The 13,695-nt window shown below is 43.7% G+C and overlaps 1 protein-coding gene across 2 annotated transcripts in view; it reads right to left on the bottom strand.

Annotated features, from left to right (window-relative positions):
- UTRN (utrophin) overlaps positions 1 to 3,901 on the bottom strand; it is a gene marked incomplete at its 5' end in the record, with an annotated part of 335,751 nt that extends 331,850 nt beyond the window's left edge. For both annotated transcript variants that reach the window (XM_084203642.1, XM_084203643.1), the window contains 2 exons: positions 2,717 to 2,874; positions 3,763 to 3,901. In XM_084203642.1, the coding sequence (XP_084059768.1) occupies positions 2,717 to 2,795 (79 nt within the window). The remainder of the gene's footprint in view (positions 1 to 2,716; positions 2,875 to 3,762) is intronic.
- Positions 3,902 to 13,695: the final 9,794 nt, after the last annotated feature.

The raw sequence follows: 13,695 nt of genomic DNA, 5'->3' as shown, positions 1-13,695 counted from the left end.
GTTCTCCTAAATCCTTCATGTGGTACACTGGCAGCTTCCCAATTACAAGTCCAAGAAAAAATTACATAGCTTATTCTGCTAATAAAAAAAAGCATAGATGGGCCCCACACAGCCCTGAGCAGGTGTAAAACTTTATGTGCTTTAATACAGTCTCATAAGAGTGACTTTAGATCAAAGCTCGATAACCAACACACTACCTGTACTGACAGTGCCACCTTTATGGCTTTCTAGCTGCTTCACAGTTTTAGAAAGCAAGATAACTAAAGCAGCAATGACTACAAAAAAGGGCAATATATTCAGTTGACAGGCTGCTAAAGACTGAAGTTTACATTTGTATCAAAATATTTAGAAACATTTTTACTAGTACCACTCTTTGTTAAGGTCTGACCCAGAAAGATTCTGGCATTTCAAATTATAATTTCCTTCCAAGTTGCTACAAGACAAACAACAAAAAAGACTCAGCCATAGATCTTAAACATCAGTTCTAGAACGTGAATGGTTTTAAATAACAACATCCTGACAGCTTGGTGATCTGTTCAGAGTGATAATAACAAACATTGAGATAGACAAACAGGAGCGCTCAGGAGAGCACAGAGAAAGTGATCTTTACAAAGGACATTATACATCTATCTTCTTTTATTTACAAGAATAGAGTAAACTGTTTTCAGTATGCTTATTTAAAAATGCATAGGAATAATACACACTCAAAAAATATTATGACATATTAAATCACTTGATAACATATTAAATCATGCAGAGAGTTTTTCACCCACTGTGGTTTTCGTATTTTATTTATTCAGTGAAAATATTCAGTGCACATTTGCATGTGCTCCCTAACCAAAGTGTTAAGAGACTTCCCACATCACTGGTGCTAAGAACTTAGAGAGCAGCAAGAAACAAAGCAGCCTATTTTTCTGTGACAGCAAATGATTGTCTTTTTCTGATCTCTTGAGTCTCAAAAGCTAGGCAGAGGCCTTAGCTACCCTAAATATTAGTAAGTTCTAACACTTCTACTGTATTTCAAGTAATTTACACTGAAGAGCATTTCATGCTGGAGAAATCTTCCCAGAAAAAAACCCTCAGTTTTCCTTTCTAAGCATCAAAATTAGCATTCTCTTTCTATAATATCTAGGAAAATTAAAATATCTTCTCCTCAGTCTTGACAACTAGCCTTTAATTTGGTGTCAACCTGTGCTTCAGGAAACTTCAGTCCTTTCATTAGGAAAATTCTCATACAAATTTACTTGTAGTCAATGGTTCAGATCTGAACTACAGAAGTACAGTAATTTATTTGAAGAAATCACACATCCAGATCCAAACCAGCATAGTAATTAGAAAATAATTATTTAAGATCAGTTATCACTATTTTTAAATTAATGCACATGTCTTTTAGCCTTGTAAATTTACAGCATTTTCTCATTCCACTGAAGAAATTCAACATGGTTGTAACAGGAAATTTACAATCATCTGCCTCAACCAAAACAACAGAACTTACTGTACAATTTGTTCATTCATGAAAAACGTCCAGTACATCCATATTTCCTCACACACCTTATAAAACTGTAGTACTTACATACGTACATGCATACATGCATACAAACAGTCTGCAAGCTATTCCCACACTCAAAGCCCCTAAAGATACTGACTACACACAATCAAATGAAGTTATGTCCAGAGCAACAACAGAATACAAAAAACACTACAGAATTCAAAATTAAAAACCCACAAGCATCTGTGTCATAAACTGCTCTTCCAGCAGAGGAAGACTCAGAAAGAGAAGGTCTAAGAAACAAACTATTCAAACACCAATGAGAACCAGATCAAAACCCACATCCTATGTAATCTGACATATCAAATCACAACCAACTGAAGACCTTCAGTTTTTAACATGTGAAAAACTTAAAAAAAAAAAAAAACACTGCTAGGTTTGCTACATATCACAAGATAATCTTTTGATAACAGGAGCATTTTGCGTGTAAGAAATGCACAGCCTCAGACTGTGAGGCTGAGTCGTCCAGCATCCAGTTTCTGAATGGAGCACAAATTTCTACCAAGGTTTAAACAACTCCCAGCTGTCCCTCCAAAACCTCTGTTCTCCCCCTGATAAAGGGACGGTACCTCACTACCCACCTCAACATCCATCAGAGCCTCGGAAGACCCCAACACACTACAACCAAACAAAATCCACATTTTCCCAACAACCTTCAGATCTGTTACAGGAATGTTTTGCTGAAGGAAATGCCTGAGTGAGTAGCCTTAGACAACTGTTTTACATTAAGGAGGAAGCACGTTAATTTACTGCATGAGTACTACCGCGATGCACTTCCAGGAGGTACAATGTTGCAGCCACACTTGCCATTTTCAGTGCCTGAGAATAAACACGAAATCTACCAACACTAGGTTGCATAAGAGTACTTTAAGCACATGGCTATTTACAAAAGTAGAGGTAATTATGATGCCAGAGGTGTATTCCAAATAAACAGACTTGACTAATACTGACAGAAAAACCCAAAACAAAACAAACCCTGAGTTCTACAATTACTATTACTCAGTAACAGTAGGGGAGCTGCATGAACAGCCTCGGTCACTAGCTGTACTACCAACATATGCCCAAAAAAACCTGCTGGGCAAAGGTGCTGTTTTAAAATGTCAGCTTGCATCAGACGCTGTGGGTAGAGGAGAAAAGAGGAAAACACCCTTCTCCTCGACAGTTTACCTGATCTGGATTTGATGATGTCGCTGAACTCGCTGTGTCCCCCGCCAGGTCCTTCCTCCTGCTCGGAGACACGGGCCATGCTCGCAGGCTGCGGTGTGCCACGGGCGGAGCCTAAATCCGCTGGGAAAAGGCTCCCATGGAGGGCCACGGCTCAGCACCTACAGCACAGGAGCAGAAAGGCGCGATGACTCCAGAGGCTATGCCAGGTGTGACTCCGCGTGCGATGGGAGGGACCGAGGCTGGCTGGTCATGCCCACGGGAGTCGCGGGGCAGCCGACCTGCCATTCGCTGTGCCCCTGCAGCGGGACGTCTTACGGCGGCATTTAAAAAGTGGGATGGCCCTGAAGGTGCAGCAGCCCAGGTGAATCCTCAGCCGCGAAAGCCAAGCTTCACTCACCCTCGGGCGACAGGGCGCCCCGTCCGCAGAGGGGCAGGACACGGCCCTCGCGGCGACACCACCGCCGCCACGGGTCACCCGGCTGGCACCGAGGGGACAGCCCCGCTCCAGGGGTGGCACAGCGAGGGAGCTCGGCTCCCGCTGCGCTGGGGCGTGTGCCAGCGGCAAAGGGGTACGGGCAGCCGCGCTGCCCCGGCCGGCCCAGGGCGCGACAGCCACGTGTGGGAGAAGCCACGCAGCCCCTCTCCCGGGGAAGCGGAGCTCCGCGGGGCGGGCCCCGGGCACGGCCGCCCCCGCCCGGCCGCCCCGGCAGAGCGGCCGCCGCCCCCGCTCCCCCGGCGGGGATTTTGACCCGGCAGCCGGCCGGGCGTGCCGGCACCTCCTCCCCGCGGGATGCGCGGCCGCAGCAGCGGCGCCGCCGCCCTCGGGCACCCCTACGGAGGAGCCGCTCCTCGCCCCGGCTCCCCGCGGCCGCTCCGTCCCGCCCGCAGGTGCGCCCGCCGCGGGCGCTGCCCCCCGCCCCGCGGCGTTACCGGAGCTGCGGAACAAACTTTCCCCGCCGAGCCCCTCCCGCTGCCGCGGTGCCGCCGCCTGCCCGCAGAGCTGCCGGGGCAGCCACCGACAGCAACTCTCCTCGGCCGCCACTCACCCCTCGGGCACGGCGGCGGGAGGGGCCGCGCTGCCCCACGGCGCAGCCCAGCTCCTCCTCGGACTCCGTCCCCCGGCAGCGACTCCCGCGGCGCTGCGCTGGCGGACCCACAACTTTCTGCGCGAACCGCCGCCGTCCGTCCTTCCCCTTCTCCTCCCCCTTCTTCCCCGCCCCTCGCGGCCCGGCCCTGCGGCGGCCCCTCCCTCAGCCCCGGCGCCCCCTTTGTTGGCCGGGCCAGCGCCGCGGGTGCGGGAGGGCCGCCCCGGCCGCGGCCCCTTCTCCGAGCGAGGGGCGGGGAGGGGCCGGGCCGGCGCGGAGGGGAGGGGAAGGGAAGGGTAGAGAGGGGCGGAGCGGGTCCCGGCTGCGCCCCCGCTCCTCCCAGGACCCCGCCCGAGGTGGTGGTGAAGAGTTGTCCCGCTCCACTCCTCCCCCGGGGCCTTCCCGTCCGCACCTGTGCGCTCCCGCCGCTCCTTCTGCTCCTTTCCCTCCCCAAATAAGCGCAGTCGCGCAGTGCTTCCCCGCGGCGTCCCATGAACACCGAAGTCAGGAAGTGTGACAAAATTTGAGAAGCACTGAGGAAATTTGCAAACAGCCGGAAACAACTATCCCGAAATCCGCCTGCTTTAGTAGTAAACGATCCCAAAATCCGGCCAGGTGTCTGTCCCTCATCTCACGGGGTCACTTGGCAGTTGTCACTTGGCAGTGAGAACTCCCGGGTGGTTTTCGGCTGGGCAAGAATGGAACAGTTACGGATCAATAAAAAAGTGCTGATGCTGGGTGTCTGCAGTCATTTTTGATGTATGAACAGTCCTAAATGCTAGTAAAATATTTAGCTGACACTAATTAATTTATTGCCACATTTGCAATCTGGGAATGAACTTACTCCTGTTTGCACAGGCAAGTAATCCGTGCTCACCTGTACTGTGAGGCTGTAGAACACGTGGCTGTATTTATCTCGATAAGCGTTAGTCTGAAGTTTCAGCAGTATCAGAGAGAAACTGTAGCTGAGTAATTCCCCGGTGTTACCTACCAGGCCTCAGGCCATACAGCCTAAAGTGTTTTCAAGGTTAGATGCATTCCCGACACCGAGTCCTTCACCACGTAAATAAGAAAGGCCAGCAATCTGCAGGAAAGGAGGTGCAGGATTTATTAGCCAGCAGAAAGGAGGAAGCACAGGCTTGGCAACATACTTATTCTGTATCTCCAGGTGAACAGAAATTGGTAGCAATGTGAAACAAGGAAGATTTGTTTTCAAAAGTCTTTCTTCTTGCCAGTACACGGCTCATGGGTTTACTAGGCACTACAGATAACAAGAGCAAACAATGACTATGTGCATGTTAGCCTAACCTAACTTTCATATTTACCCTTACTTTACTATTTCCCCCTAAGGAAAAAAGAGATACTTCAAAGAAATAAAACCTGGTACCTGTAAATTATTATTATCATAATTCTAACTGCATTTAACATTTTTTTGCCTCAATCTTTGATTAGTGCAGTACATGTGGAACAGGGACTAGGTCTTTTGCTTCTGTATTGCAGGATGGAAGGCTTTGCAGTGTGCTATATTTTTGCATTTCAAAGAAGCCTAAAAACAAAGATGCCTAGTTTGGAGCATTCTATAACTTCCCTTGGTGATTCAGTGCAAATTAGTTAATTTATCCTTGATCTGCTTAATCCAAACCACTGCATGAAGTCATTAATGGTTCTTACTTATAAAAGGATAATAATAATGTGTTGAAAAATTTGGATAACTGGAATTGTGAATCTATTGAGAATTGCAGGCCATGGATAAAAACACTGTAAAAACATGGACATCAATACCTGTCAGTGTCTAACTGTAAGGCAGCACTGAGCACTACGCTGGATTTGTTGGAAAGGTATGGTTTGTGTTTATGCCTCTTTATTTACATTACACTGAAAAAACAGTACTGCAAACATGTTTGTGGTTAGAGGAGCACCACTTGTTCCCTGCTGCTCTTGACTGCATCTCTGCCCCATCCCATGCCTTCCCTCTGCCTACTGGATTTTCAATGCCCAGTAAGGAAAAAACACCCAAACACTGGAAACCCACAATCCAGACCCAGCTGCTTTTCACACAGTTCAAGAGACATAAAACCCTGTGTAATAACCCAGTGTCCACTCAAGAGTCAGCACAGATGGAGATTGTCACTTCCCACTGCTGGGTATCTAGCTGCAGTGCAGGGATAGGGATCCCAAAGCACTACATTGCCTTGCCTAATGCAGGGAAATGCTAAGTGAAAAAAAAGCCTTTCTTTTGTGGGATGCACTGAGGGCATTACTCCTTTCACAGAGGCTACCCAGGACTGCTATCAGGTAGCAGTAACTTTGATTGCTAAAAGCTGCAGTCAAACTGATAAGCAGGAGGGGAGAGCTGGTATATCCCATTTCAAATCTCTAAGTCCAAGGTCCCAGTTTTTACAATCTTGCTCTGAAAGCACCTACAAGTTACTTCTCAAAAAGAGACACATTTCAGTTTAACCAGAAGTATCATCATTATGTTCCTTTCAACTGCAAAGTGCCAACAGAAGGGTAATAGAATAATGAGACTGCACACTACCTCAAGGAAGCAGGTTAATTTCTTCCTGGTGTGTCTCAAACATGCCTCTCTCTAGAGCCATCCTTGCTCTGCTGTTGATCAAAGCCTGGGTTTTCTAAGCTAGTTGTTTAGGCTTCTTGTGCAACAGCTATAATTTATATATATACAATTATTTGTACATAATATATAATTTTTATAGGGTCTTTAGGCACACTTCCATCGGGGGAAAAAAATGAAAATACCCTAACCTTTAATATTCTGTACATGTATATGTTTTAGGTCTCTCTAATTTTTTATTCCAGTGATTGGCAGAATTAGAAGTTGGTGACTATCACAATTTTCAAGTCAAACAGCAAAGTCTCCACTCAGTTGTATATCTAAAACCTACATTCACCTACAAATACCTACTGACCATTAATACCATGTGGATTGTGTGGCACAGCTTACTTTTCTGTATATGCAGAATAAAATAGGAAAATAAAGGAGAAGTCCATTAACCCCTTCAATAATGTTTAAAAAGATGAAGGGAATACAGAAAAGAAAGGGGGCTGAGAAAATGTGAGGCCCTTGAACTTAGACCAAAATAAATAAGTACTTTATTCCTTGGTGCATGAAGACAATGCTGTGTGAGGCTCTGAATTCATCTTACCTTGTCTCCTCTTTTCTTTGTTTGTAGTATTTCTGTTTTTAGAATACACTCATAATTGACAGGATAACTAGGAATTTTGTGTATCTCATTACCTTGAGACTGATTGCTATAATAATGCATGTGGCCATTCATCAATGTTTTGTCATGATTTCAGAAAACCATTCCACATTCACTAAGACAGGAGATACCAAATGGTTTGCTTTGTAAGTACAGCATTTTTATTGCCCCTTTCTGCATAGCCCATCATGTTGTCAGTCTCAGTTATCAGATCAGGCAAGCTGTTACTCAGCAGACTTTTTTTTCCCTGCAGAACTTGCGTCAGAATTTAAGTTAACAGCTCCTTGGTGCCTTGGAGCTGACTTTGGAGCACTAACCAGTTAGTACAAGTACCTTAATATTAGAGATAATTTTCATTATCTCTAATCCAAGGAGAAAAATATATAAAAAAACCAATTAAATAAACATTCTCTCTCTGTATGTTCCTCGAGTGAGAAAAATGACCAAGTTTTTCTAAAAGCTTTGGTCAATTTTATCTTCTCCTTTGGCAGTGTTTTTGAAAAACTTCAGTACATCAGGATAACAGCTGATTTCTCATCCTTTCCTTTTCTACAATTTAAAATCTTTAGAGTTATCTTTGTTTCAAGCAACTCACACTAAAATATCCAAAATCAGCATGATTTTTAAAGGTGGGCCAGCATTTTATACCACTGACTTTTTAGGATGGGATCTGATTTTAATGTTAAATTCTTTATTTTTATTCTAAAGTCAGCTGCCTTGTGTGCAAGCTCCTTGTGAGCTCTTCCAAGAATATAAACATGGCTTAATACATTCAACACACTTTTGCTGCACTGAGTTAGCCATGCATTAGGAGCTACTAGGTGCAGAGAATGGACTGAGACAGAGGGCAGATAACGACACCAGCCCAGGGTGCAAGATGCCCTTTGAGCAAAATACCTGTCACATGTGCCACCACAGGTCCACCTGCTTTAATGTAATAAGAAGGCAATGTATTCCCCTTGTATACTTCCATTTCTACAAGTTGGAATCTGTATCTTCAGTAGATTCTTTCTACTCTACTTATATCTTATTAGATTTGATATATCTATCAATTAGATCAGATTCAAGGAAATATTGTGTGCAAAAAATATACTGGAAACTTGTACCTCAAGTTTCAGCTATTTTTTTATAGCTTTCTGGGGTTCTTTATAAAACCCCAGACAACAGCTCCATATTAATAGAAATGCTTACAACCTTTAGCTGCAGTGACATTAATTGGAGTTACCACAATTTATCATCATTCTGAAGAATATAACCTCTCAAAGTACATTAAATAAGAGTGCATTAATGAACAATTATAATAATCAACTTACTCTCCCAGGATAAGTCTCTTAACTGCAGGAGAGGATTGAAAAAAGAAAACCATCTACAACAGAGATGCCTGTGCAAAACAGGAACCTTTGACCAGCACCGTGAGGCAATCCCCTGCAAAGGCAGGTGTGAGTTCTCAGTCAAAGTCACTCCTAACACAAGTTGATGTCAGTTTGTTTATTTCCTTTTTCTGTTTATTTCTCTCACTCACGGCTATTTTTCAGTGCTGTTCCATTCCCATTTGAACAGCCTGTGCAATATATTGGCATAGGTTTGTTCAGTGGCTAGACACATAAATACTTAATGCTTGTACAATTATAGAATATGTACACTTTTTCATCAAGTTTATCAGTTAGGGATTAGGCAAAGAAACAGAATTCTTGTATTAACACAACATAGAAACTTGGGTAACTTGCTTCACTTCAGTGACTTGTTTCACTCTTTGTAGCAGGGAAAAAAATAGCGTCTTCCATGATGAACACATTATCTATTGAGTGAAGTAACATGATAATTGGACAAATATAACTTGGAAACACTTTAAAATTTAAAGATCTCACCAGTCTGCAAAAATAATCAGTGGAAAGGATGTTTCTTTGTAAGTCTTTTTATTTTAAGGATAAGCAGTGGGAGAAGACACAGTTTATTCTTACTAAAATTAAACAGTGACTCCTTAGTACCCCATGAGTGCTCCCCATATGGAATGACTACACACCAAATCTGGGGAAATGAAACAAAACAAGTTTTCACAAATTATCATTATTTTTTACATTTATTACCCTCACTTTAGATCAATTAGGCATGTCACCTTTTCTTTGTTGTTTCCTGTTAAATTATCCATGTGGATGTTTTGTACTTGACCCCTTAAGATGTTCCCTAATTAGGTTTTGCGTAGAAAATTCCCTAAGTGTTAATAACATATCTCTCTGCTGGAAAACACAACTCATTAAGGTCTTTAGTGAGATAATGGCACCTCCTGGGACACCAAAGGCACCAGCAAAAACATGTGCTGTGGATGTCCCATTTTCCCACCCACTAAACACTTTCCATCCAAGTAAACTCCCCCATAGCTTAGGCTTGACATCCTGTGGCTTTTGCCTTCCTGAATCACATAAGCACACAGATGGTTACTGGGACTGAGACAGATGCCAGGCTTGAAATGCTTCAGCATTGATCCCTCCAGCTGCAAGACCACTGCAATCCAGAAGATGTGTGGCTGTGCTCCCACTGCTCTGAGAGAATTCATGCACATTTGGCTTTCTGACCACAGATGATGTGGCCAGAAGGCTTGGCCACGTTTTGCCATATTTGCCACTTTGAGCATGCCCTGAGAGCCTCTAGAAAGCCTCTCTTAATTAACTCTATATGAACTTGCAAGACTACCATCTTCCTCCTATTTCCATAACATTCAGGTTCTAATGTGCTGAAAGTTTAAGTGATTTCTAATTACTACCACTAAGTGGCTTTTTCTTTCCCTGAAATGACAAGGATTTTGGCTTTTAACTAAGATAAATAAAGTCACTGTGATAACACTAGATCTGAACTGGTCAGATTTAGAGGTGTGTATAGAGATTAACTTAATTCTGAGCAAATGAATAGCCTTTTTAGTCAACAAGATAAATTATGCAAATGAAGTTTTATACCCACCAAAGACTTGAGTTACAAGTTTTTTTTTTTGGCACCTGGTGTTTTGTGGCTATGCCTGTAAAACGGGAGATGTGCTGCAAGCTGTGGCATCTGACAAAGGCCACTTACAGATCTCCACACTGCCCAGGTAAACCCTCTCTTGGTCACCGTGCATTTTCACATTCACTTTACAAGAAGTGAGCCTGAATGAGGTCACTTAGCATATGATTCAGTCAAAGCTATTTCAGCTAATGGTTTAAATCATCTTGATGAATCCTCTCATCCCCCTCCCAAGTCCCTCCTTGACTGGACAACAATAGAACTGCCCCCAGTGAGGCACAGGACAGCGATCAGCTGCTTCACCGCCCTCCCTTCTCCACATACCACCAGCTGGCTGGCCATGTGCTGGAATGTCTATTGTGAAATTTCCCCTACATGAGCAGGAAATCTGGGCTGCTCCATTAGGGCAGCACTCTGTCTGCTTTGCACAGCCAGGGCCGAGGTTGCTGTCTGAACTTAGTGCTGTGGGCTTCCCAGAGGAAAGAGTACACTGATTTTTAATTTTGTTCTTTTTTTTTTTTATTCAGTGGGGGGTTTGAAATGATAAGATTTCCATAAGCGATGCGGAGCCACAACACCCAGCACACAGGGCAGTGTTGAAGGGGGTGAGCTTTGCACCTCCCACGGGCAGGAATGCCAGTGGTGCCCTTGCTAGTACTGCTGGCACACTGGGGCTGTGCCTGCTGCCTGACTGCCACAGGAACTATGTGCCTAGTTCAAGGAAAAATGTTTGGCACAAAGCACACAGTTCTTCAGGGAACAAGAAATTTGCCTGTACCTTAAATTATTTTGCAGCTACTTAAATAACTGCTGTGCTAGAAGCTCTGCAGGCAGTAATTATTCTTCCATTTTCTTCTATTAGGCAGCCCTGAACTGAGCCATGAAAATTGCTTTGAAATCACAGCAGACAAAGAGGAAACTTTTGGACGTAATTTATTTTGGGATGTTCCAAACCAAAGCTATCGTCCAAACCAAAAAAGAAGTCCAGCCCTGCCAAGTCCTTAATCATTGAAATGAAGAGACCACAAAACTGAATGAAAAGAGGATTGAAACAATTTTCCTACTCTGAAAAAGCCCCTTTTTTGGAGTTACTGTCAGAAGAAAATAAGGACGCAACAAAACCCCTTGATACATCACTGATACATCTAACTGGAGGCTACTTGCAGAGGCCAAACTTTGAAATGGGAGCAATGCTGGAGTTTGTCCTTGCTGGGAGAGAGCTGGTGTGTGGACTTTGCATTTCAGAAAATAAAGCCTTACTAGCATTTCAAGGGAAATTTCCAACCATGTGAGAGTAAGAGTCTTAAGAGCATCCACCATACTCGGCCATCAGAACCTAACTGTAACATCATATCCAAACTCTTACACTTCCAGCACTTATAGGCTCATCTTAAAAACATTTAACAAGTACAGGATGACCCGTACCAGGTACAGGTATTATTTCTAGCACAGAAGTAACAAAGAGCTCACTCCATCAATATCAGGCACTATTGAGCTTGACAGAATATAAACACAGAGTAACAGTCTCTCAACCATACAGCTTATAGCTGGAACCAGGAACAAGGGTGTATTTTAAAACTCTGAGCTGACAAATGGTGCAACTTCTGTTAAAAGGACCAATGTATACTTAAAATACAAATGTATCTAAGTTCTGATAAATTCAGAGTTTAAAACTAGTCTGGAATATGAAACATGAAACAAACATGAAAAAAAAAAAAAAGACAACAGCAAACAAAATTGCATGACTGGGAAAGCTAGCTGGGAATGAGACTTCATTTTAGCAAATCCTGTGATACATTTGTTATGAAATACAAAATCATCTGTACTATCCCTCAAGTGGCAATCACCATCTAGCAATACTGTGTCAGCATCAAGCTGGAAAAAGTCCTGATGGGGATGCAAAGAAGCAGAGTGCAGTACATGCAGTACAAAACTGGTTTTAGCAAGTGTATTTCATCTTGGGATGCAAATGTTCACAGCATAGTTTTGCTCAAGTTACTAAATTCAAGAGCACAGCTCCTTGGAAAAAACCCTGCAGGCTCACCCCTCATCCCCTTCCTTCACTGCTGTTTGCTTAAAGCATTTGTGTGTACTCAGCTCCCCAAGACATGTTCCTTGGGGTGGGATTCAATGAGCACACAGATCCCATTTCAGCCAGGGACCCTGCAGTCTCAGGTGCCCATGTGTCCCGCACCTCAGTTCATTTCTGCCCTCTCAATGCATCCAGTCCTACCTCTCAACCTGCCCTCAGCCAAGTGGGTGGTTGAGGCCAGGAGAAATGCTTTTACTCCTATTCCATCTGTTACATTTACTAACTTGTTCTTGAACAATCTTTGAAGCCTTCTTTTATTTTTTTTAAGTGCGTCCTCCCTGTCATATGCATGGCACTAAAGCCCACTTAGCACTATTCAGTAGCATTTATTTCCTCAGGATCCATCCATGAAAGTTTACTTTTCCACAGAAAGAGCTTTGCTATTCTGAGCATGGAATGAGGTGCAGGACTGCTCCTGGAGGTCCAACTCCCAAAAGGAGAGTAAAGCAAAATCCTGGATGCTTCCCAGTGTAGTGCTGAACCCAAAGAGCTCAGAGTAGAGCCAAAAAGGATCTTTTCCAAAAAGGATCAGCAAAGCCTCAATTAGATGTTCTTAATACAACAGAGAGAACTCTTAAAATATCGTAAGAGTATTACGGCAGGCTCTGAGAGGGATGTACAAGATGCCTGCAGCCCACCACGCTGACCAATATTGAGGTAGATGTGCTGCAAGTGAGACTGCCTGGCCTCCAGGAGTGTTTGTAGGAAGATCTGCAAGGATCAGGAACAGCTTTGAGATGTCCAGCTGGTACAGTAGAAAACCAGGTGAGTTCTGAGCACACAAACACCTCTTCACATCCTGACATTTTGCTGTTTCCCTGTGCTCCATTAGATAGCTCCATTTGTTGTTTCTCACCAGGAAAAAGCTTTGGGCCATTTCAGTCCTATGTTTCAGCAATGCCCAGATCTGAGCTGCCAAAGAATGCGACTCCTCCATCCTACAGTTACACCACAAGTCATGAATAATAATAACACCAAGGACGTGGGTCTCTGTTACAGCTGCAGCTCAGTGAGCCTTTTTGTCCTCTTTTTTCTTTATACCTCCTTGGACATAAATTCTAACTACAGCAGGTCAAAAATACAAACCAAACATTTAAAAATCACAATTCTTAACTTAGATGCCATTAAAATATACTGCCCACCTCAAACAAAAGGTGATTCATTTGTGAAAGCTGATGATTTATTTATAAAGATGCAAAGTGCAAAGCTGCATCAAGATCTCAGGGCAAGAGAGTGAACCAAGCAGCGTGTTATGAAGCCCTCCACTGACACCTGCAGAAGATAAAGTATTCAGGAGAGGGAGAAACACAACAGGAAAAACATCCTGAGCCTTAGAACAAAAGCAGGTAAGGGTTTCCTTGGAGGAAACCTTGGACTCCTCCATTTCTGTCAGAAATAAGTACTTGAATAGCAATTTTTTAAATGGTGACCGGCCTCACTTATAATATTATCAAATTCCACACATCTTCCAAAGGGCCTTCCTCTGTTTCCCTGCTCCACCTCCTTTCCCCTCAAAAGCCAAAGCCTAGATATTTTCAGAATAGTAACCAATAAACAGAGGACCAGGAACACTAGCAACGGGAA

The sequence above is a fragment of the Fringilla coelebs genome, assembly GCF_963513975.1.
Source record: "Fringilla coelebs genome assembly, chromosome: 3".
Taxonomy (NCBI): domain Eukaryota; kingdom Metazoa; phylum Chordata; class Aves; order Passeriformes; family Fringillidae; genus Fringilla; species Fringilla coelebs.
This window is presented reverse-complemented; position numbering and strand designations above follow the sequence as displayed.